We start from the raw sequence: 24,011 nt of genomic DNA, 5'->3' as shown, positions 1-24,011 counted from the left end.
TAAACAAAATACAAGGATTATTATTATTTTTGAGAGTAGTGCAAATATACAGCAGCAAATTATATTTGCTAGAGCCCCAAACACAGTTTTCAAGTGAGACAGCCATTTACGTGTACTACCACCATGAAGTTTACTGCATTCGCTGCTCACGATGTGGTCTCCTCTACATTGGGGAGACCAAACGAAGATTGGGTGACCGATTTCTGAACACCTCCGTTCTGTCCGCAAGCTCAACCCTGAGCTTCGGTTTCTTGCCAATTCAACTGTCCCTCCCACTCTGACCTCTTCCTGCAGTTCAGTGGTTAGAGCACTCGCTTTGCAAGCGAGAGACCCGAGTTCAATTCCAGGCAGGGCGAAACCTTGGGCAAGTTTCCTTACTCCACACGCCTAATAATAATCCCTCCAAAAACCAAAAACAATAATAAATTGGTCATTTTCAATCTACGACTGTTTGTGGGACATTGCTGTGCGCAATTGGCTGCTGCGTTCACCCACAAATATACAGTCAATTCACTTTACAGTGTGTTCTGTGAAGCGCTTTGGGACGTCCTCCCGACGTGAAAAGCACTATATCAAATGCAAGGATTATTATTATTATTATTATTATCCATGGTCTCCCATGCTGTTCCAATGAACCACAACTCAAGCTCAAGGAACAGCACCTCATCTATCTGCTAGGGGCCTTACAGCCCTCTTGCCTCGATATTAATTTCAATAATTTCAGATCATAACAGCTTACTTTCCCCCTCCCCCTCCTTTCTTGTGACCATTACCACATCATCTGGGTCCCAGGCACTTATTTTCTCTCTCTAGTCTGCCTGTTTTGCTGCAATTTCAACACCCCACTTTGTTTTGTATTATTAACACCGTTTTAATCCATCATCCCGTCTTCTACTCCACTTTCTCCTTTGTCTGTCTTGCCCTGCCTTCCCCCCTCTCACTTAGACCTTAAAAGCCTCTCCCTCCCAACATGCCCCAGTTCTGACGAAGGGTCATGGACCTCAAATGTTGACTCACTTTCCTTTCTCCATAGATGCTGCCTGACCTGCTGAGTGTTCTCAGTGACTTCTGTTTTTGTAGCAAATTATATTGCTTTACTTGTGTCACCTTCTGTTCAGGAAATCTGACGTTTGAGTGTGTGTAGCCTTTAATTGGTTATGTTGCACTGAGCTTCAACTGCTGGTGACATTTCCAAGAGAAAAAGCTGGTGTGCCAGCTGGTTCTGACATAAGCAATGTAAAAGTCATTCAGTGGGATACCTGACACTTGTTAAAACTAGCTTTCTAGCCTCAGGGTTGTGAAGCATTCTCTTCCAGGGATTTCATACCTGAAAAAAATGGCCAAACATAGTCCAGTTTCTTCAGCTCAACGTGCGTAAACCTGAGGCCCTCCTGATTGGCTCGCGTCAGCGCCTCCGCACCTCAGGCGCTGACAGCATCAGCATCCAAGGCTGCACTCTCCACCTCTCAAAGCCAAACAGGAACCTCGGCGTTCTGTTCGACCCTGAGCTGTCCTTTCTACCCCACATCCGCGCTACAACTGGCACCGCCTTCCATCACCTCCGGAATGTCGCCAGACTACGACACTACCTCACCCCTCACGCTGCTGAAACTCTGGTCCACGCCTTTATCACCTCAAGGCTGGACTACGGGAACTCTCTCCTCGCCGGCCTTCCCGCACCTCCCTCCACAAGCTGCAGGTCATTCAGAACTCTGCAGCTCGTGTACTGTCCCGCACCAGGCTTCGACCACATCACTCCCACCCTCGCTCACCTCCACTGGCTCCCCATCCCCCAGAGGATCGAATTCAAGATCCTCATCCTCACCTACAAGGCCATTCACGGCCTTGCTCCCTCCTACCTCTCCGACCTACTATCCCCCTACCTACCTGCCCGTACCCTCCGTTCCTCTGGCTCCGGTCTGCTCCACATCCCCCGCCCCAACCTCCCACCATCGGTGGCCGGGCCTTCAGCCTCTCAGCCCCGAGGCTCTGGAACTCTATCCCCCAGTGCCTTCGCCGCCTCCTCCCTTTCCTCCTTCAAGGCCGGTCTCAAGACCTTTCTCTTTGACCGTGCCTTCAGCTCCCCTCTCGACTCTCTACCTCCTCCTCGCTCCCTCCCTTCCCTCTCCTCACCCTGACCATTTCCTTCCTGCTCGGGTCCTGACCCAACTGTACAGCGTCTTGGGACGTCCTCCTGACGTGAAAGGCACTCTATAAATGGAATCTTGTTGTCTTGTTGTTGTTGTACTGCGATGCAGAGGTTGATGCATTTTGCCTTTTTTCAAGTCCCATCTGATAACCTTCCTCTTCAACCGTGCTTACAGCCGCCCTCTCATGCCCCCACCCCCAGGGCTTGGAATTAGGCTGTTCTGGAATTAGGCTGGAATTAAGCGCTCTGAGACTCTACCCTGTGTGGACGGTGCTATATAAGTGCAAATTGTTGTTGATGCAAGGAAGCATTCATTTCACTGCATGTGTCATGCATGTGTCACTGCATGTGTCTGCAGTGAAATGAATAAAAAGTATCAGTTCAAAACGCAAAATACTCCAGATGCTACAAAGTCCCACCTGAAAACCTTCCTCTTCGGCCTTGCTTACAGCCGCCTCCCTCCACCAGAGTCAGGCTGCACCACTGTTAAGCGCTCTGAGATGCTACCCTGCATGGAGGGCGTTATATAAGGGCAAATTGTTTAAGAATAAAAAGCATCAGTTGCAGTGTAATTGAATATCAATGGTGCTAAAACTCTCCAACGCTTGTGAGATCAGCATTCTAATTTTTAAAATTGATTTTCAAAATGGATTGAAATGACTTGAAATCATTTACGCCATGAACTGTACAATTACACAGAATTATATACAAGTCCTATAATTTGAAATTATACTTTTCAACACAGGCGCTCTTTAAAATTTGTTTTAGTCTGAATTAAGAGACTGGTAATGCTTCCTGGTGATACAAAGGCCAAACAATTTATAGACAGTGATTGTTCTGGGTGTTATAACAAAAACTATTTATAGAATTTTGGAAAAATATCAATTAAAATGTCTGTAAGGATTTGGGGTCTTTGAGACGGTTTAGTATTAAAAGGAAAGTGCAGAATTCACTCGAGGTCCAGGAAACCCGTAGCACAATAAGACAGGATTGGTTAAAACAAAGCAAATTCACTTGTTTGCTCAGAAAAAGGTCCTACAGTTCAAAATATATAGTATTTCATATTTTCTGGTTCTTGTGAGGGCACTTTTTATTGCCTCTGCTAAATGATCAATATCTGATAAAATCTCAAATATATACTTTATTTGGTATATTGTAGAAAATAGCAATCCAAGACGCTGTCCGGCATGAAGGGTGCCATATAAATGCCAGTTGTTGTTGTTGAAAGTGTGGGCTTCAAGTTTTCTTTGCTCATCAAAATGAAGGATATCATTCCTAAAGTGTTCTGTGATCAGTGTCCTGCACATGCATGTCAATTAAAAATAGAAGTAAAATAAATTACAAATCTGTGTGACTCGCACAGAAACTCTGCTCACAAAAGATTTAACTTTAATAATTTCAAATTATTTATGGGATGAATAATGTGCTGTTTCATAACAAATTTGATATACAATGTATTTAATATTAAATCTGTTAAGAAACAACGGAATTTCAGGTGACAATTATCAACTGTCTTCTTGTGTGTGAAGCCTTCCCACCAGCTGCAACAGAATGAAGATTTCTGCGCTCCCAATAACAAAGTGGCACTTTTGTGCAGCTAAAATAAGATCCTGTCTTGACTCAACTGTTATCTTGTGAAGCAGGACTCAAAAATTCTAAGTTCACTAGTATCCCTAAGTGGGTATTCATCTTAGTTTGGTCTGAAGACTCTTTAAAATTATGCACTTAGGATAATTTTGAAGAGACTTCAGACCAACCCAAGGTACCAATCAGGGAAATAGCACAAGTGCAAACAAAACCAGTCAATAATTACTGTTCCTTAACAGTTTCTTCCATTTGGTACTTCAAAACTCTTAATGAATCTCTCGAGAAATGGTGCATTTTTCAAAGACTTGGTCATTGTGAAGGCTTTCTTTCAGTGGTGCAATGAGCTGCATTAAATCTAGTACATATAATACTAGGTCTTTTGCCAAGTGTTTAATGAGAAGATTTTCTCCCCCACCCCTTTAAAATAAAAAGCACAACTTTAGGAATTTGTCTGACTGGAAAATGATTGCAAACATGCAGCTATCAGGCCTTGCATTCTTTATAACTGACAGTACATCTGTGAAGCTTTCACAAAATAATTTGAGTGATCAAAGCTAACAACCATCAGTCTATTCTCATGGTGGCAATGGTCTTTGCACATTTCTGTTCTCTGCCAAAACCAATACCACCACTGCCAAAAGAATGGGGTCATTTTTCTCAAGTACTTAACTCTTTCACCACCATTCACCTACAAATCTGAACAACACTCCAGATGTGGTATTGACATTGACTCCCTTCGCCTTTTAATCCACTAGCATTCAATGAATGAAGCAAACTTGATAAAATTCAATGACCCCTCAACATATTTTCTGTACTTCAGCAAACATAGCAAGAACAGTAGATCTGAAATGTTAAACTTGTAGTCTCAGATTCAGTTTCTTCATGTACAGCTTTGTTTTATTGAGACATCCCAAGCTTTTTATAAACCTACAGCAAATAAAACTGAAACAAATCTACAATAACAGCTGACCATTATATAAAAAACCCCAGGAAACCTGATGATTTACATTTGGTTGAACAGACTCATATCATGAATCATCTGAATGTAGTACTTGTCACGAAATGTATCAATACATAATTAGATGCTCTAACATGTGTTCTGCAAGTCCTCATTGAAACCTGAATTAGAAACACTGCTTTTTTTAAAAAAGTTTGAAGAGTAAATACAGTTCAGTTGATACCATAATTATGTTGCCCAATTTGAAACTAGGCCAAACAGAATGATAAGGGACCAAATTCAAGTTAAGGTCTGGGCTGAGTTAGCTGATTTAACTGTAGCTATAGTAAGAGCTACGATTAGGTTCAGTGCCCGGGGCTAAGGAGGGAGAAAACATTTAGCTAGAGTTCCTACACTTTATCCAGTCATCTTGGCTGGTAATTGGGCAGGTATGGACCGGTTCGGGCTCAGCTCTATTTCCCATGGTCAAATAGCTGCCATCTTCAAACTTTAGGCTCACACATGCCAGAGGAACTGGATAGTGTCTGGCAACCATAAACCTATGACCCAACACAAATGAGCATCTTCGAAGAGGAAGAGAGTCAAGAGGGATTCTATGTCAAACTCCAACATTTGAATGCACTGCCTGTAATTCAATAATAATAATCCTTGTATTTGATATAGCGCCTCATCACGTCTTCGAGACGTCTCAAAACGCTTCATAGAATATACCGTAAAGTGAATTGACTGTCTAACTTGTGGGCGGCAGCCAATTGCGTACGGCAGTGTCCCACAAACATTCGTGGATTGAGTGACCAAGTTATTATTATTTCAAGGGATTATTACCCCCAGAAAGGGATCTGCCAATTGACTAACAATCGGGTTCCAACTTACTGCTAGGTAAACATAACAGAACAATGCACACACAATGCAAACTGTAACAAAATATCACCTTTTACTACATAAAAGTATAGATCGAAGCAGACATGTTCCTCCAACTATACAAGATTTGATCTGACCTACCTACTACTTTTTAAAAAACATTCACTCCACTGCAGATACAGCAAACAGGGTAAGGCCTCTTTCCATGAAATATGGGGTTAAATAAATATCAGATTCATGACGATCAATTGATTGAGATCATGAGATAGCACAGAATGACCCAAAGTAAACTCCAGAATAATTCCATAGCAGCCATTATATGCTAGAATAAATGTTTTGATAACTTAAGTTGAGTCAGAGTGGGGTTATTTTTTTAAAAACAAAGCAAATTGTTGGATAAAAATAATTCATTCAGACATAGAGCAGTAGCTAAAAATACAACATCAACAACATGCAATAATGGGAATTTATTCGGAGTTTTCACGTCTAAACTTCTCCCATCCTCTGGGAAACGAGTATTCAAAAATAAACAGTACTCTGACTAAATCAGCAAGTATTTACTGTCAGACTTCTATGCATTCCACCACAAGCAGGGCTGGGATTCTGCACTGACCACATTAGTGTATGTTTACCTTACTTTAATGATGGAATGGAAATAAGATAGTGGTAAGAATTTCGAGAAAATATTGGTTCTCGTGGATGAAACTTTCCATTAAACGTTGTTTTTCTGAGTGGGGGGAAGTGTCCAGTGGTGTCCCCCAGGGGTCAGTATTGGGACCACTGCTCTTTTTGATCTATATAAATGACCTGGACTTGGGTTTAGGGAGTACAATTTCCAAGCTTGCAGATGATACTAAGCAAGGAAATGTAGTAAATGGTGAGGAGGATAGTAGCAGACTGCAAGAGGACATAGACAGACTGGCAAAATGGGCAGACACAGGCAGGTGAAGTTTAATGTGGAGAAATGCATTTTTGAGAGGAAGAATGAAGAGAGGCAATATAAGCTGATGGTATAATCTTAAAGGGAGTGAAGCAACAGAGAGACCTGGGGGTTCATATAAGTAAATCTTTGAAGGTGGTAGAACAGGTAGATAAAGCTGTTAAAAAAGAATACAGGATACTAGGCTTTATAAATAGGGGCAGAGAATACAAAAGTCAGGAAGTTATGATAAACATTTATAAAACACTGGTTAGGCCTCAGCTAGAGTACTGTGGTCAGTTCTGGGCCCCACACTTCAGGAAGAGTGTCAAGGCATTGGAGAGGGTGCAAAGGAGACTTACCAGCATAGTACCAGGAATGAAGGACTTCAGAAGCTAGGATTATTAATAATAATAATCTTGCATTTGATATAGCGCTTTTCACGTCGGGAGGATGTCCCAAAGCGCTTCACAGAACACACTGTAAAGTGAATTGACTATATTTGTGGGCGAACGCGGCAGCCAATTGCGCACAGCAATGACCCACAAACAGTCGTAGATTGAAAATGAACAATTTATTATTGTTTTTTGTTTTTTGGAGGGATTATTATTAGGCGTGTGGAGTAAGGAAACTTGCCCAAGGTTTCGCCCTGCCTGGAATTGAACTCAGGTCTCTCACTTGCAAAGCGAGTGCTCTAACCACTGAGCTACAGGACTCCATTGGAGTCTCCTTGGAGCAGAGACCGTTAAGAGGAGACTTAATAGAAGTTTTCAAAATTATGAGGGGATTTGATAGGGTAAACATAAGAACCTAAGAAATGCTGGACGAAAAAAGACCAAGGTCTATCTTGTTTGCCTTCCACCTCCCCGGAGGTCGCATGCACATATGTCCCAAACTACCTATGTACTATATCCCGTAATGTTGTTTCCTAAAAGAAAATTAAAAGAAAACTAGCTAATCTATGTTTGAAAGAATCAACACTTCCTGCTTCAACCGTCTCCCTAGGAAGCCTGTTCCACAGGTTCACTATTCGCTCACTGAAATAGTATTTGCATAGATTCGTTCTGAATTTACCCCATTTCAATCACAGGCTGTGTCCTCTGGTTTTACTATTCTGGATAAGTTGAAACAGTTTGTCAAGATCTATATTGTATTGGACAATATAGATCACCAATGTGAACAAGGAGAGACTATTTCATATGTGGTTAGCAGGTCACAGATAATATAATAATAATAATAATAATCCTTGCATTTGATATAGCGCTTTTCACGTCAGGAGGACGTCCCAAAGCGCTTCACAGAACACACTGTAAAGTGAATTGACTGTATATTTGTGGGCGAACGCGGCAGCCAATTGCGCACAGCAATGTCCCACAAACAGTCGTAGATTGAAAATGACCAGTTTATTATTGTTTTGTTTTGGAGGGATTATTATTAGGCTCTGTGTGGAATAAGGAAACTTGCCCAAGGTTTCGCCCTCTGCCTGGAAGAAATGTAGGAAGGGGCAATGCCGTGGAAGGCCTTGAAGGTGAGGACGAGGATTTTGAACTCTATCCTCTGAGAGAAGGGCGGCAATTGGAGCCAGGTGGGGGTGATAGGATCATGGAGAAACAAGGAGAAACTGGCAGATGGGTCAATAACCCAAGGACACAGATTTAAAATAGTTGTTAAAAGAACCAAAGGGGAGGTGAGAAGAAATGTTTTCGCACAGTGAGTTGTTCGGATCTGGAATGCATTGCCTGAAAGGGTGGTGAAAACCGTTTTGATAACAATTTTTAAGAGAAAAGTAGATAATTATTTGGGGAGGACAAGTTTGCAGTGCTATGTGAAGAGAGCGGGGGAGTGGGATTGAATTGGATAGCTAGTATAAAAGAGCCGGCGCAAACATGATGGGTCGAATGGCCTCCTTCCGTGCTGTATAATTCGATGATTCTATGAAAGATAATGGCTATCATGATTTGAAAACATGGTTAAAATGAATGGGAACAAATTAGTAATTAATAATTAACTGCAGTGGGTCAGTTTGTGGCTAACCTCCCACATTGCGAGGGCCAATAGAAAATTGTGGAAATATTTTCAAAAATTGCGGAAATAATCGCAGAGAAATTTGACAAATTTTGTGGAAAATTGGTTGGAGGGAGGGGGGTTGATGTGTCTTGATGTTTTGTGCGAACTGGGCTGTTCCAGGTATTTAACAGTGGCTGGCTGCCAAATGGAGGTGGTTGCTGAACAGGTTTGACTGTACTTGTGTGGACTTTAAAGATCCAGTAAAATTTTATGAATGTGTGTGTGTCCTCAGGTGAATGTCCTCTCCCACACCAGGCTCCATGACCCCATAACCCCCATGCAGCTCAAATGGCTCCCCATCCGTCAGAAGATAGAGTTCAAAATCCTCGTCCTCGCCTTCAAGGCCTTCCACAGCATTGCTCCTTCCTACCTCTGTGACCTGCTAACCCCATATGAACCCGCTTGCTCTCTCCACCCAGCAGGCTCTGGCCTGCTCCACATCCCCTGTCAGCCCACCCCACCATTGGCAGTCGGGCCTTCAGCCTTTCTTCACCCGACCCTTTGGAACTCCATCCCACAGTGCCTTCACCTTGCTCCCTCCCTTGCCTCCTTCAAGGTACGTCTCAAGACCCTCCTTTTCAACCGCGCCTTCAGCCAATTATCCTCTCTGCCCTCCACCCTCCCTCATCCCAAACACCCACCTCGCCCGGGTCCAAAATGCTGACTGTCCAGAGTCTTGGGACATCCTCCCGACGTGAAAGGCGCTATTCAAATTTAATTTTGTATTGTTGGAGTTTCTCCCAGTATTCTGATCAATCATCCTGACAAAATTGCTCCCAAAATGCTTGCTGCACATAACATACAAAAATGGTCACTTTACTTTAAAATAATTGCCATTAAATGCATTGAGATATTTTGATATGATAAGGACAAATGCAAGTTCTTTCTTATAACACAATGCCAAAAAAGAAGCAATCGTGCTGTGACAAATTCAGTAGAAGATGCCAATTTCTAGAAATTGGTTGTTATGATTCAAGGTTGAGTTTTTTTTGGCAGTTACTTCAAATCCCACCAATTACATAACTGTAGCCGGGTAACACGCCCATGTACATACATTGTGGTTTGGAAACTTTTTTTTGAACATTTGGTTTTAAAAAATGCCCAGTACAATTTTGCTGAGCACATGGGTCACTTGCATGTGAATAGTCCCACCTTCACAAGGAATAGCATTAAAATTTGGCAGATTAAGATTACAATTATCTTATTAAAAGGTACCAATCACAATCAATGTGTAGTTTTGCAATTTTACAACTTTCTTTAACCAAAGTTGAAGATTGATCGTTGGTAAGGTAACACTGATCATCCCCAGCACTTCCTAATCTCTCTGATCTACTCCTACTCACAAAGGAGATTTCTTCTTGCTGGTACATCCTAAAAATTTAGCTTCAATCTCTTGCGCCTTCCTCTTATAGAACCCTTCCTCAGATTATGTTTTCAAGGAATAGACTGAAAAGCATTGCTACTTCATTGGTGAATTACCCAGCGCCTTGCAACGTCCTCCCAATGTGAAAGGCACTATACAAATGTAATTTTGTTGTTGTTGTTGAATTCTTCAGGCATCATCCATATGTATGATAAAGTGCTACATCAAATGCAAGGATTCATTATCTATTTGAGATTTTCTTCTTACAAACACACTGTAATCTACATCAAGGAAATGGTATAGGGCTAGCAATTTTGGTACAAGCTATCCCAAGGATGGGATGCAGATCTTGTTGCATGTAAATCAGGAACGTGTACAATGACTTTATTCATTCTTTCACAAGAAGATAAGTAAAAGGACATACAAGATGGTGGTTTGCGGAGGCCCCTTCGAGGATAGGCATCTCACTTGGAACAAACGCAAGGAATCCCAGGGGAAGAGGTTGGCATGTCTGAGCCTCTCTCATAGTGCGTATTGCTAATAATAATACTTTTTTTCAGTTACCACCAGCTCCTGCCTACTTACTGCTAAAAATCCCATAGCCCTATTAGAAAAGTGAAGGGAGTTTCTCCTGGTGTCCTGACAGGCAATCCACTCAATTACTTTATCAGTTAAAAAACAATGATCAAAGTGCACAATTTAACAACCATACCTTTGTTAAGAACATCCATGCATCAAACTGGTCTGTGGAAAAATAACTCTTCACCTTTACGGAAGCCAGCAGCACACAAAACCCCAGAATTCCACTAAAATAACAAAAGCAGTGCTCATTGTGACAGGAGTACTCTAAATTTGGACAGATCATTTTGAACAACAGTCACTTTGCCACCCATAGTTATTAAAGTTGAGAGCATAACAATATTTAAAAAGGAACCGGACAAGCACTTAAGAGTGAAAATATAAAAGAGGATAGGGAAAGGGTGGATATTTGGGATTAGATAGTTTGCTCCAGTGGAGAATCCAGAGTGAGTATAGGTTTAAACAACTGAAACCTTCTTTGGCTGAAGATCCATACAGGGTTTTAATGTCTTCCCTTGCTACCCTCTTACTATATATTAAAATAAGTTTTTGACATCAGGCTTTCAATTACTCCTTTCACTGCAACAACTGGACCAAAGGAGGTTACACAGAACTGGCTATCTGTGCTGTTAATCCTAAAGTCTCCTTTCAATGTTTATTTCATAAGGAAGAACAAGTGGAATCATCACCCAGGAGCTCAGTAGAAGCTCACTGAATGAGTCAATTCAACAGTTCTCAGAGTGTGACAGCCAAGAAAAATTTTAGTTGAAGCCAAAATTGGCTTCCTTCCAGGCTCCAGATTGCCGACATGAACATTGTTCTCAGTACACATTGGTAAATTCCTTGGCTATCATTTTCACTTAGATTTATGGAATACAGAAAATTTCCTCCCCACTTCCCGCCAAGGTCTTTGAGAGAATATAACCTGTGACAATTGTCGATCAGGGAGATATTTAAAGCAATACTCCATTTTCAAAGCAGCTTTTCCTTGTGAAATACTTTTTGTATGGCTTCCAAAGATAGCATTGTAAAGAAAAGAGGGAAAATCTACTATATTAAACAACAACTTTAGTATATTTAGAAAAGATAAAGTACTTTGTTTCCAAGGCTACTCTACAGAAAGAAAAAAATACAGCAACAGAAGATTGCTCTTCAGCCAAAAATTAAGGAAAATAAGAACATTAATTTAGTATCTTGTTCTTCAACCACAATATCTGCAAGCTTCTCACTATTTGTTCAGCTAAGACCACCCTATTCCCATTAATGCTTTGGTGGCTCTCAATGTTAACATGAACTGAGTGCAAAGAATTCTTGCCTCTTGTAACTAGTGTGTTCCTCCAAATCTTATTAACAGTATCTTGGAGCTTGCAGCTCTGCCTCGCTTAGGTATTGACTTAATTCTGATATTCTTTTGCCAGGCGTTTCACCTTAGAGCCAGCTCAGTCCCAAGAGACCTGCTGTCTTCTCTTCTCTCCCGCCCTCAGAGTACCAGAGCATAGTCACTAGTTTATCATTAAACATTGATCGACAGGAGTGACAGGTATTCTGTGGCAACCCAAATACAACAAGGTAACAAACAGACACTATGGACCTGGACAAGACATTGCTTACAGTGAGGGGGTAGGGGAGGAGAAGAAGAGCTTAGATCCTTCTTAAGGAAAAGAAAAACTTTGTTCGCTGAGGAAAATGTTGTTGGTGGATCAATTACTATGAAAGTCATTATCTAGGCTATTGTGCAATCAAGTCAAAGAACAATTTCAGAGGCACTTAAGTTCATTCAAACTGCTGAACAAAGGCCTCTGTTGCACTGTGTACACAAGATATCTTAAAGTTAATAACAGAGACCACAACAAAACAAGGTGAGTTTCCAATAAATTTGTAATTTAAATTTTTTTTTAGTTTTACTGTTACTGCACTGAATATAGAGTGCAGGCGCCACACAATTTAAAAGAGAACCATCAAGCAAATGCACGTTTATCTCAGTTTAATGCTGGCTGAAGAGGAGAAGGACTGTAAAATCAACCTACGCATCAGACCCAAAGTGAACATTACCTGGCGCAACAGCCACCATGGAATCGGTAGAAGTAAAGAAATGGGAAATCCAAGGCACTAAATGCATCACCTAAAAGGAGAAAGAAGTCATCTTAAAACAGGATTCACCATTTTTTGTTAATAGTTACTAGTGGCTTTTTTGTGGTTGTGTGTGACATTGTGTGCAAATTGACTGTCGTATTCATCTATAAAATATACAGTCACTACATTTTACAGTAAATCCTGTGAAGTATTTTCGATACGTCCTAACGTGAAAGACGATATATCAAATACATTATTTTTGGTGATTAGTTTCTGACACGAAAGCATTACTGTTGTACAAAATGATTTTGCTTTTATATAAAAAAATTACCTCCAAACTGCCCCTAATAGACTGCTTTGTAAAACCACCATTCAGCTCAGCACTAGCTATACAGAACAAGGAATTAAAGACTCAAATCCTAGTCTTCTGCCATCTTATCTCAACCTGGCTGGCGCTAAGGTCCCTAAATGTTAGCACCATAATTTAGGGAAATTGTAAAAAAAAACTACTTCCTCAACCGGATCATTCACTACTCAAGGGGTTGAGGTGTGCACTTATGGATATCGAAATATGGATTTTTTTTACCTACTGTAAAATACTAATCTGATATTTAAGCAGTAGAATGTGTCACTCTAAGGAAACTACTCTATAACTAGTGTAACTAGTGTAGCTAGATTAGTGAAATCCCCACAATCTGCTCTACAATTAGTGTAACAATAAACATATAGCTATAATAGTGAAATCTCCACACTCTGCTTTATAACTAGTGTAACTAGTGTATCTAGACTACAATAGTTATAGGTTGGTTAAACTGGTTACACTAATCTTGGGACTCACACAGCATGGGCTAGGGCTAAAGTGCAGAGCTGAGGGAGGGGGTGCGGGGTGTTGCATTATTGAAGGAGCCATCCCTTGGGTGGGAAGTTGGACCAAGGTCCCGTCTGCCTGTTCAGGTGGACATTGAAGATCTATTTTACTGTAGACTGTATTTTGTAGGCAAACGACTATGAACTCAATGATTAACTTTGCAAATTAACACTAACCTAGCCTGAACTACATTTTAAACGTGAGGAAAATGTGTTCATTGACACGATTGGAATAAAACACATTTATTTTAACAAAACAGACTGTTTAGCTCACTAAATGTTTAAGAAACAACGCAATTAACTACATGTTACATACATTATGTTCCACAACACAAGGTCCAATCTATGTACAGGTTTCTTTTCTCAATTTCACTCTCTGGATTGTATTTCAACCTTATAACAAGCACCCAGTTTTCTACAGAACATATTCAGAATATAATATTCTATATAGATCATACTCAAGTTTCTCTTCATCTCACCTGCTGAAGGCAGCGACTCAATTTCTGGGTTTGGTTCATGAGCACCAGCAGTGTAAAAGGCTAAGTGATTAGGTGACACCACACAAGAGGTTCGGATTGTCTCAGAGATTTTAACTCTCTGAATCAGATAAAAATCTATGAGACAATCTGAACCTCACTTGAAGCTCACATGATCATCATCAGAAGATGCTATAACCAGGAAATAAAACTCAAGCTTCTCCATATTCTCCTAGCACAAGGATATTGAGGTAATTCAAGGGCCTTCCCTATTGCCCAGTTGAAATTCGCCATCTTTTGCAGACAGGATTCCAATATTTCCTCATTTATAACAATACAAACTTCGGTTCTTCATTACCAAAAGACATTTTTCAGTTAATGAGTCAGTCCACAGCTTAATTGAAGGTGTAACTAAACTATACAAACTAGGAAGGTGCAAGTATCAGTGTCTGGACTGAATTAGCTTTTCTCAGCCAGTGCCAAACTCAAGACAAAATTGATAATAATAATAATCCTTGCATTTGATATAGCTCCTTTCAGGTTGTCGAGATGTCTCAAAATGAGTGACCAATTTTATTTGGGGGATTTTGGGTTAGGAAACAGCAAACAACTCCCTTCTCTTTCAAAAAGTACCATGGGATCTTTAACGTCTACCTGATCAGGTAGGCGGGATCTCGTGATAACATCTAATCCAAAGGACGGCACCTCCGTCAATGCAACAATCCCCCAACACTGCATTGGAGTGTCACCTTACATACTCATATATCCTCTGCTGGAAAGTACATAAATGTAGACAAAATTCTGTGAAATAAAATAACTGCAACTTTCATAAACAGTAAAATTAAATGTAGAATGCAACATAGATCAATAGCAAGTTAGGATATTTACCTGAAAAATGGGCAGCAAAGGCCAGAAGTACCACACTGTAATTGAACAAATTGTTAAAATGATTCCACTGAGATAATTCATTTTCAACAATAATGTATATTCATATAGTGCCTTTTATGCAACATGACCATCTTGAAGTAAGAAAAATGGCGCCTCACAAGGTGGTTAGAGGTCACTGAGAAAGGGAAAGTAGAGTGAGTTTAAGAGAACTGCCAGAGTCAAGGTATAATGTTTTGAAGTTAGGGAAATAAGAATTTAAGGAGAATTACCATGTATTTTCCCCCTTGGTCTTTCTGCTTATGTACCAAGTGCAGCCAATTTGTTTCCAGTGTTCAATGTCACCAATACAGTAATACAGTATGTAAAAATAGATGGTCTTTAAATACATCACTTATTTTCCATCAACCATTTCTTTAAATTTACTTCAAAACAACTACACAGGATACTTTTTCCTAATCTGAATCAGTCAGCATTTTCTTATACACTCAATAATGGATTTCAGCAAGAGACAGTGACAAGAATATAGGTCTCCTAGAAATGACTTGGGCGGCTGCTAAATCCACGTAAATACTAAACAGTAACGAAAATAGCTCAGGAGATATGAATATCCAAATAAGCATTGCAATAAAGAATGATTACAGTAAATTACAATGCTTATGTGCTGGGGAATTCAATGTGATTGCAAAGGTTGAAAAACAAGCAAACCTTAAAAAGGGCTATTTGTTAAATGTTTCAACTATAATCTAAGTTGTTAATCGTCTGAGATCTCCAGGGATAGGAATTAGTGGGCACATTCGGAGCTTTCATTTGGGAAGAATTAAAGGGTGGGTTATTGCTGTGCGCAATTGTGTTGCCACATAAAGTCACTCACTCCACTTCACAGTAAACCCTGTGAAGCAATACAATACAATATTACATTTGTCAAGCACCTATCATGGCACTGAAATGTCAGGGATTAGTGAGGGGGTAGCATCAGGGAGGGTGGAGGGCAGAGAGGGTGCCCGAAGGCACGGCGAAGAAGAGTGTCTTGAGGCCTGCCTTGAAGGAGGCAAGGGAGGAAGCGAGGTGAAGGGAATATGGGATGGAGTTCCAGATGATGGCGGTAGAGAGACTGAAGTCTCGCCCGCCAATGGTGGGGTGGGCCATGCGGGGGACATGGCTGGAGCCTGCTGAACGGAGAGAGTGGACTAGTTGATAAGGGTTTAGCAGCTCAGAGAGGTAGGAGGGGGCAAGGCTGTGTAGGACCATGAAGGTGAGGACGAGGATTTTGAACTCGATCCTCTGAGGGTTGGGGAGCCAGTGGGTGGGTGTGATGGGGTCAAGAAGTTGCGGGAGAGGACACGAGGTGCAGAGTTCTGGATGATTTGTAGCTTGTGGAGGGAATAGTTGGGAAGGCTGACAAGCATGCATGAGCACTTCGAGACATCCTCTGGACATGAAACTAGCTATCTATGCCAATGTATATTATATTATTTTTATGATTAAAAGGGAGTGACTAAGCATTTTTGTAGATATTAATATTCAAGTAGCAGCTGTCTTCCATCTCTCTCCCCCACGTGAAATAGTTGTTGGTGCATATAAAATTTGGGAGAATCCAGGAAGTTAAGCATTATAAGTAAACTGATCTGCCCATACAAGGTTAATTCAATGCTTAGCAACCAAATATCTTACACCATTAAAAAAAGGTTCACAAAGTGGTCCCATATTTTTCTCATAATTGATACTTTTCAGTGGATTAAAAGCTAAACATAACAAATCATTGAAACATGACAATACATTGCACAGAAATGTCACATCGAGGAGATAAACTTTTACTTCATTTTTAACTGTGATTGTATTTCATTAATTTTGGAGAAGTTGGGAAATGCTGAAAATAATCTTCACCAAAGTTCATTAATCTTATGATTATTTTCAGCATTTCCCAAATTCAGGTATACAGTATTTCAAATTATCCCCAAAACAAGGAAATGATGTCTTGGGACTGATTCAGTGGCAGGACTAGAGATCAGTGAAGAAACTTTTAAATAACTGCGCAACAAAACCTGAAAGAATGAATGAAGAATATTTAAATAGCTATCAGTATATTGTCATAACATAGCCCTATATTTTGATTTTAATTGAAGGTAAAAACATAGATTCGGATACAAAATGCTGCAATTTAACAAAATGACCAAATTCTTGGCTCATTAGATTCTATGATGGAAATACTATATGGCTAATGTTTACTACAATGCATAGCTATTGAATGTCCAGAATTGGTAACCAGGATCAATGACCCCCTCAGCATTGAGACAAGCGATGGTGAAAAAGAGGAATGCGAAGGAAGAGGAACAGAAAGCCTGGGAGTGAATAGAAAAGTGAAAGGAGAAACAAAATTAGACTATTGTAAAATTGAGTACATTCCTTCACACTGGTGTTTACCTGTATAAGTAGTTGAGGTACTGCTGCTCAAATTCACTGAAAGGAAAGAAAAATATATTTAGTACCTTAATGCTGATTAAAGAACTGTCCTTGCCTTAGGTAAGCAAGATAGATGGTGAACAGTACCTTCCATCACATACAGGGAAATGTCTGACTTCTGTATCATCAAATTGGCATTGCCATAATTTCTTAATAATAATAAAAACTTTGCATTTTATGCAGTACCTTTCCCATCAGAAGGATGTTCCAAAGCACTATACAGGTTATACTGTAAAGTATTGTGACTGTGTGTTTTGCGGGCAAACATGACAGCCAAGTTGATTACAGAAATGTCCCACAAAGAGCAATGAAGTGGATGACCAATTTTGTTGTGGAATTGTTAGCCAGGTCGCAAGGAAAAACATAATTTTTGTTTCAAGTAGTGTCATGCATCCTTTAAAATCCACTTGAATAAATTGATGGGGCCTTGGTTAAACGACTCATTCGTAGGACAGCACCTCCCAACAATGCAGCACACCTCAAACGCTGCATTTTGGAGTGTCATTTTAGATGATATGAGTTCTAAGACCAAAGATGGGGCTTGAACCCACGTCCTTATGATTCAGAGGTGTGAGTTTTTTCATGTTGGATGCAGGAAGCAATGCTGATACTACTTTCTTTATGAAATGACAACAGTAACGTGTCCTTTGCAAAGCACAACATGCAGAAAGTTATATCAGTGATGACCAGAATGCAATAGACAAGTTTGAAATGTTCAAAATAAAATGGAAATAAAATTTTACATGGATGAAAAGATCTCAGTGAAACAAAGTGTATTTTCAAATAAAATCCTGTAGGATTAAAACTCAACCACAATAGTTACCATTTCATATTACTGCTTATAAATCGTGATTTTATAACCACAATAGAATTCTGGTAAACAATGCTCATAAAAAAAATTCTTCCAGGCACAAGAGAATGTATGATCTTCCATTGTACGATAGACCAGGAAGTATAATGTACTAGAGAAATTTAAGAGATAGATTGATGCATGGGTGCAGTTTTATATAGTTACCTTAATAAACAAGATTTCGGTAATTCCTGGAACACTCTGTATCCACCTGCAACACAAAGGAAGCACAAATAATGCTTAGTTGGGTATATTTGGTCACTCAACCCACGACTGTTTGTGGGTCACTTCTGTGAACAATTTGCTGCTGTTTTTGGCCCACAAAATATACAGTCAATCCACTTCACAGTATATTCTGTGAAGCACTTTGAGATGTCTCAACAACGTGATGTGGCGCTACATCAAATGCAAGGATTATTACTATATAATTACCACCTGCTACATTAAAATTGACATTACAAACGAGTCTCTTGCTGGCATAATTTTGAAAGTAAACATAGCCAAAGGTCTAACTTTACCTATTGACAACTTAATTTAAAATTAACAATCACCATACAAAAAAAAACTCAATAATAATAATCCTTGCTCTTGGTATAGCACTTTATCATGTCTTGGGAGACGTCTCAAAGCACTTCACAGAATATACTGTAAAGTGAATTGACTGTATATTTTGTGGACGAAATATGGCACCCAATTGCGCACAGCAGTGTCCACAACAGTCATGGATTGAAGTGACCAATTTATTATAATTTTTTTTGAAGGAATTATTATCCCTGGAAAGGCGATCCCCCAATTGACTAACAACTGGATTCCTACTTACTGCTAGGTAAACAGAGGCGTGTGAAGTAAGGAAACTTGCCCAACATTTCACCCTGCTGGGAATTGAACCCAGGTCTCTCGCTTGTGAAGCGAGTGCTCTAACACTGAGCTACAGGACTCCACGAGGGCTCCAGGACTCCAAAGCAGAAAATGCAAGTAAACATTTAGTACTTGGAATAATAATAATAATAATAATAATCCTTGCATTTGATATAGCGCTTTTCACGTCGGGAGGACGTCCCAAAGTGCTTCACAGAACACACTGTAAAGTGAATTGACTGTATATTTGTGGGCGAACGCGGCAGCCAATTGAGCACAGCAATGTCCCACAAACAGTCGTAGATTGAAAATGACCAATTTATTATTGTTTTGTTTTGGAGGGATTATTATTCAAATTTGAACACATCTTATATACACATTCAGCTTCAGAGAAATAGATGCCCACCACCATCACATAATTTAACATACATATTTAACATTTGATCCAAGCACTTCAGGCCTGAGGGTGGTGTATTGAACAAGTAGACCACACTGCCCAAATCAGTGGCTTTTAGGTTCCTCAGAGATTTGAAGCACAAACATGTTTCCCCATGCATATCTTCCATGTATCTACATAAAATTTTAGAGAAAACTGATTTTTTGGTTAGTCAGGTGTCTGTCCTACACAGAAACCCATTACCATGTTTCAGAGAATCAAAACCAGAGTTCCACATAGGTAGGCCACCTATACGTGGAAATTTCCTTGCATCTGTAGGGGAATGTACACTGCTTCCCTGGAGAGTCGCACCCTTTTTTACCTAATTCCAGAAAGTTTTTGGTGCAGGTTGGCAAGAGACAAGGCTTGGGGACCACAGATGTTTCCTGCTGCTGCAAGGACCACCATACCCACTGGTCTTTGGTGTGCAGCATTAATAGGAAGGGAATCTATTCCCATTCCCTTAAAAACTGCCTCTATTCCCATTCCCTTAAAAAACTGCCACCATCACTCCCACCTTAAAAAAACCCTCCCTTGATGCATCGCAGCTATCAAGCTACCGGCCCATCTCCAACCTCCCCTTCCTATCCAAGGTCCTGGAACGAGTTGTCGCCTCCCAGCTGCGCTCTTTACTCTCTAACCATTCACTACTCGAACCCCTTCAATCGGGTTTCCGTGCTGCCCATAGCACAGAAACTGCCCTGGTCAAGGTCACCAATGACATCCTGACCATCTGTGACCAGGGCTCCCTCTGCCTCCTCGTCCTCCTCGACCTCGGCAGCATTCGATACGGTCGACCATGCTATCCTCCTCCACCGCTTGTCCTCCCACCTAAACCTTCAAGGCCCTGTCCTTGAGTGGTTTAGGTCGTACCTCTCCCACCGTCTTCACTTTGTCTCCACAAATGGTTTTTCCTCCGGCCCCCGCACTGTCTCGTGCGGTGTCCCTCAAGGCTCTGTCCTCGGTCCCCTCCTCTTCACCCTCTATATGCTCCCCCTTGGTGACATCATCCGCAGACATGGGGTTAACTTCCACATGTATGCGGATGACACCCAACTCTACCTTTCCTCCTCTACCCTCAACTCCACGACCACCGATGTCCTGACAGCCTGCCTGTCCGACATCGAGTCCTGGACGAGAGATAACTTTCTCCAGCTCAACGTACGCAAAACTGAGGCCCTCCTGATTGGCTCGCATCAGCGCCTCCGCACCTCAGGCGCTGACAGCATCAGCATCCAAGGCTGCACTCTCCACCTCTCAAAGCCAGTCAGGAACCTCGGGGTTCTGTTCGACCCTGAGCTGTCCTTTCTCCCCATATCCGCGCCACAACTGGCACCGCCTTCCATCACCTCCGGAATGTCGCCAGACTACGGCACTACCTCACCCCTCACGCTGCTGAAACTCTGGTCCACGCCTTTATCACCTCAAGGCTGGACTATGGGAACTCTCTCCTCGCCGGCCTTCCCGGCACCTCCCTCCACAAGCTGCAGGTCATTCAGAACTCTGCAGCTCGTGTACTGTCCCGCACCAGGCTTCGGGACCACATCACTCCCACCCTCGCTCGCCTCCACTGGCTCCCCATCCCCCAGAGGATCGAATTCAAGATCCTCATCCTCACCTACAAGGCCATTCACGGCCTTGCTCCCTCCTACCTCTCCGACCTACTATCCCCCTACCTACCCGCCCGTACCCTCCGTTCCTCTGGCTCCGGTCTGCTCCACATCCCCCGCCCCAACCGCCCTACCATCGGTGGCCGGGCCTTCAGCCTCTCAGCCCCTAGGCTCTGGAACTCTATCCCCCAGTGCCTTCGCCGCCTCCTCCCTTTCCTCCTTCAAGGCCGGTCTCAAGACCTTTCTCTTTGACCGTGCCTTCAGCTCCCCTCTCGACTCTCTACCCCCTCCTCGCTCCCTCCCTTCCCTCCCCTCACCCTGACCATTTCCCCCTTGCTCGGGTCCTGACCCAACTGTACAGCGCCTTGGGACGTCCTCCCGACGTGAAAGGCGCTCAATAAATGGAATCTTGTTGTTGTTGTTGTTGTTGAGTGGGAAGAATCCCAGTCCCCAGTGACCAGTGTTGCATGCAGGAAGCAACGCTGATACCACTTTCTTCATGAAATTACATCAATAACGTGCCTTGCTAGCTTGCACCTAAACTTTCTGAAACTGGGTAAGCAGGGTGCAACTGTCCAGGGAATAGTGTACATTACACTCCAGACGCAGGGAAATTTCCACGTGTAGGTGGCCTACCTATGCGGAACTCTGGTTTTGATTCTCTGAGTCCTGCTGATATGCCAGATTGGCTGATCTGGCATTAGTCGTGCCCTGGAATATCACAAACCTGCCTGGTTCAAGAATTGGACTACTGCGACTGCCACACCTTCCAAGTATGTCACCTCGGAGCTAACTGAGCTACAAATACGTCACCTGGAGCCAACTCACTTCCAAGGACACCATGCTTACCTCCCCTCCCTCCTCCCCAGGGGATAGTCACCTATATGGAAAACTAATATGATTTATGCATGGCAAGTTTGGAACACAAATTTCTAACAAGGACAATGAGAAGAAAAAGTAGAATCAGTTCTCGGTGATGCCCTGAAACATTCCTCCTCCAAACTGCTCTAATCAGTATGTGTTATAGCTCTCTAGCAACAGATCTTTGTTCAGAGATACAAATCCTTTAATAGGGAAACCTCAAGTGAAGGATGTTGGGCATGCTGCCTCATTGCATTGAAAATGCAAGTAGTAAGTAATTAGGGTTAAAATAAGACAAAGAAACAGGCGTTTTTTTTCCTGAGGCTAGAACAGCTATTAGTAGGTGAATATGGTTACCTTCCACATGCTGCTCACTCCATATCCATTTGCTGCAGTTTTACTTACATGAGTTAAGAAAGAAATTGTGCCTGGTTAATTCTACTTAAATTGTATGACCATACATCTGTGATATGTATTAATTGGAGTACTGATATGAACTTCAACTCTATCCAGTTCCAATTCTTAAAAAAAATGGTTTGTACTGCATGTGAATTTATTGGTGATAAAAGAGGTAAGCAAGATTATGTATTAGTGTAATTATTGATAATTTAAAATGTAAAGTCATAATTAATTTGACTAATGATGAAACTGACGTCGATCTCAGCAAAACCACACTGAGAACATGTTACAAAAAAAATCAACTCACCAGCGCATAGGCAATGTATCACTGCCCAGAAATAGCCTGCTGGGTCAAACTGAAACAGAAGAAGTACATTTTACTTTCAAGGAAGATACACATTTACTGGGCTATGACTCCCCTACATGGGCGCTTTATGAAACTGCAGTAGAAACAAACATACAACACTGGTCTAAAGGACATATAGTATATACTTGTTAAAGTTCAGCAACTCTCCCTCTTCATTTTGATTTGCTTCATGGAAACGCATATAACATACAAATTCTTCTGTGAAGGATCTCTGACATTTTAGTCTTGTAAATCTATTGATTTGCATCCAAAATTTTAAATATGCACACACCCTCAATAAAGCGCAGAGACTTTTATTACAGGGAGTTTAACAAGATGATGATAAGGTAGTTGGTCTATTGTACAGAATGAGGGTATTGAGAGATAAGTTTTTCACATGCAATGATATCAGAAGATTTAACCCCAAAGGAGATTTCTGGGGCTGTTTCACGTGTACATTCAACTTGTTAAAGCAACCATCTCTATTCAGCAACCACCTTCTGTCAACAAACACTCCGGATCACTCCCGACTTATTTTGCATTATACCCTTTATTAAGCAACCATCCTTCAAATGCAACCAGTAGCCAAAGACGCGCCAAGCAGCCCAGGTGACGCCCGCAGCCTCCCTTCTCACCGGCTGCTCAGTACGACATTGTCGAACCTGAGTTCCTGCAGATTCAGCACCAGATTGTGGAGGACAGTGAATCAGATTAGTTGCCAGATCACCAGCCTGTCACCAGCCACCCTGAAGGATATGTGGCCACACATTGCTATACTGAAGGACCTTTGTCCAAGATTGGAACATGCAGACATATTAAAATTAATGATGCATGTGGAGGCCAAGCTTTCTGAGAAACATAATCCACCAGAAAATAGTTATGGACTTCTTCAGCAAACAGCAATGATTTGTATTTTGTAATTGATGTATGACTTCATTAATTTACCTGTAGTTTGATTTATGGGTTCGTATATGCATTGTATTTTTCTATACAATGCATAGAAAACACTTAGAAATTCTACAGATTCCAACAAACCCGTACTCAGAGGCTGCCCTTACATAAAGGACACTTTGGCTTAGTCCCGAGTGGTTGCTGAAAACAGGTTTGACTGTAGATACCGATCATTATCAAGGGGCAAAGAATAAATTTCCAATAAAGGGAAAAGGCCAAAAAAGGCTGGAGAGGGAAAACATTATTTGTTTTTGTTTTCTGATCTTTTTGCTCAATTACTGACTTTAGAAAAAGCAATTATGCATTTTGTCTTTGATCACAATAACAAATTCCAATTACATAGCACCCCTCACGCAAGGTAGAGTCCCAGAGCACTTGACAGTGGCGGAGCACGACTCCGAGCTGGGAGGAGGGGCAGGTGACCATAGGCATAGCCGAATAGGAAGGTCTTCA

The 24,011-nt window shown here is 41.4% G+C and overlaps 1 protein-coding gene across 6 annotated transcripts in view; it reads right to left on the bottom strand.

The window, feature by feature from the left end:
• The window catches only part of LOC103175121 (transmembrane protein 241), a 66,301-nt gene that overhangs the window by 22,979 nt on the left and 19,311 nt on the right, over positions 1 to 24,011 (bottom strand). For 4 of the 6 annotated variants that reach the window (XR_487433.2, XM_007887887.2, XM_007887888.2 and 1 more), the window contains 6 exons: positions 22,569 to 22,617; positions 18,263 to 18,308; positions 17,209 to 17,244; positions 14,788 to 14,822; positions 12,536 to 12,605; positions 10,617 to 10,710 (listed from right to left, as the gene is read on the bottom strand). Coding sequence is in view for 5 of the 6 variants with exons in the window: in XM_007887887.2 (XP_007886078.2) it covers positions 10,617 to 10,710; positions 12,536 to 12,605; positions 14,788 to 14,822; positions 17,209 to 17,244; positions 18,263 to 18,308; positions 22,569 to 22,617 (330 nt within the window). In the remaining variant the exon portion in view is untranslated. Of the gene's footprint in view, positions 1 to 3,397; positions 3,449 to 10,616; positions 10,711 to 12,535; positions 12,606 to 14,787; positions 14,823 to 17,208; positions 17,245 to 18,262; positions 18,309 to 22,568; positions 22,618 to 24,011 lie in introns of those variants that run through there. The other 2 variants (XM_007887889.2, XM_007887890.2) reach the window with 2 other exon arrangements.

The sequence above is a fragment of the Callorhinchus milii genome, unplaced genomic scaffold (assembly GCF_018977255.1).
Source record: "Callorhinchus milii isolate IMCB2004 unplaced genomic scaffold, IMCB_Cmil_1.0 Scaffold2, whole genome shotgun sequence".
NCBI classification, from domain to species: Eukaryota; Metazoa; Chordata; class Chondrichthyes; order Chimaeriformes; family Callorhinchidae; genus Callorhinchus; species Callorhinchus milii.
The sequence above is the reverse complement of the archived record's forward strand: the minus strand, read 5'-3'. Positions and strand labels throughout refer to the sequence as shown.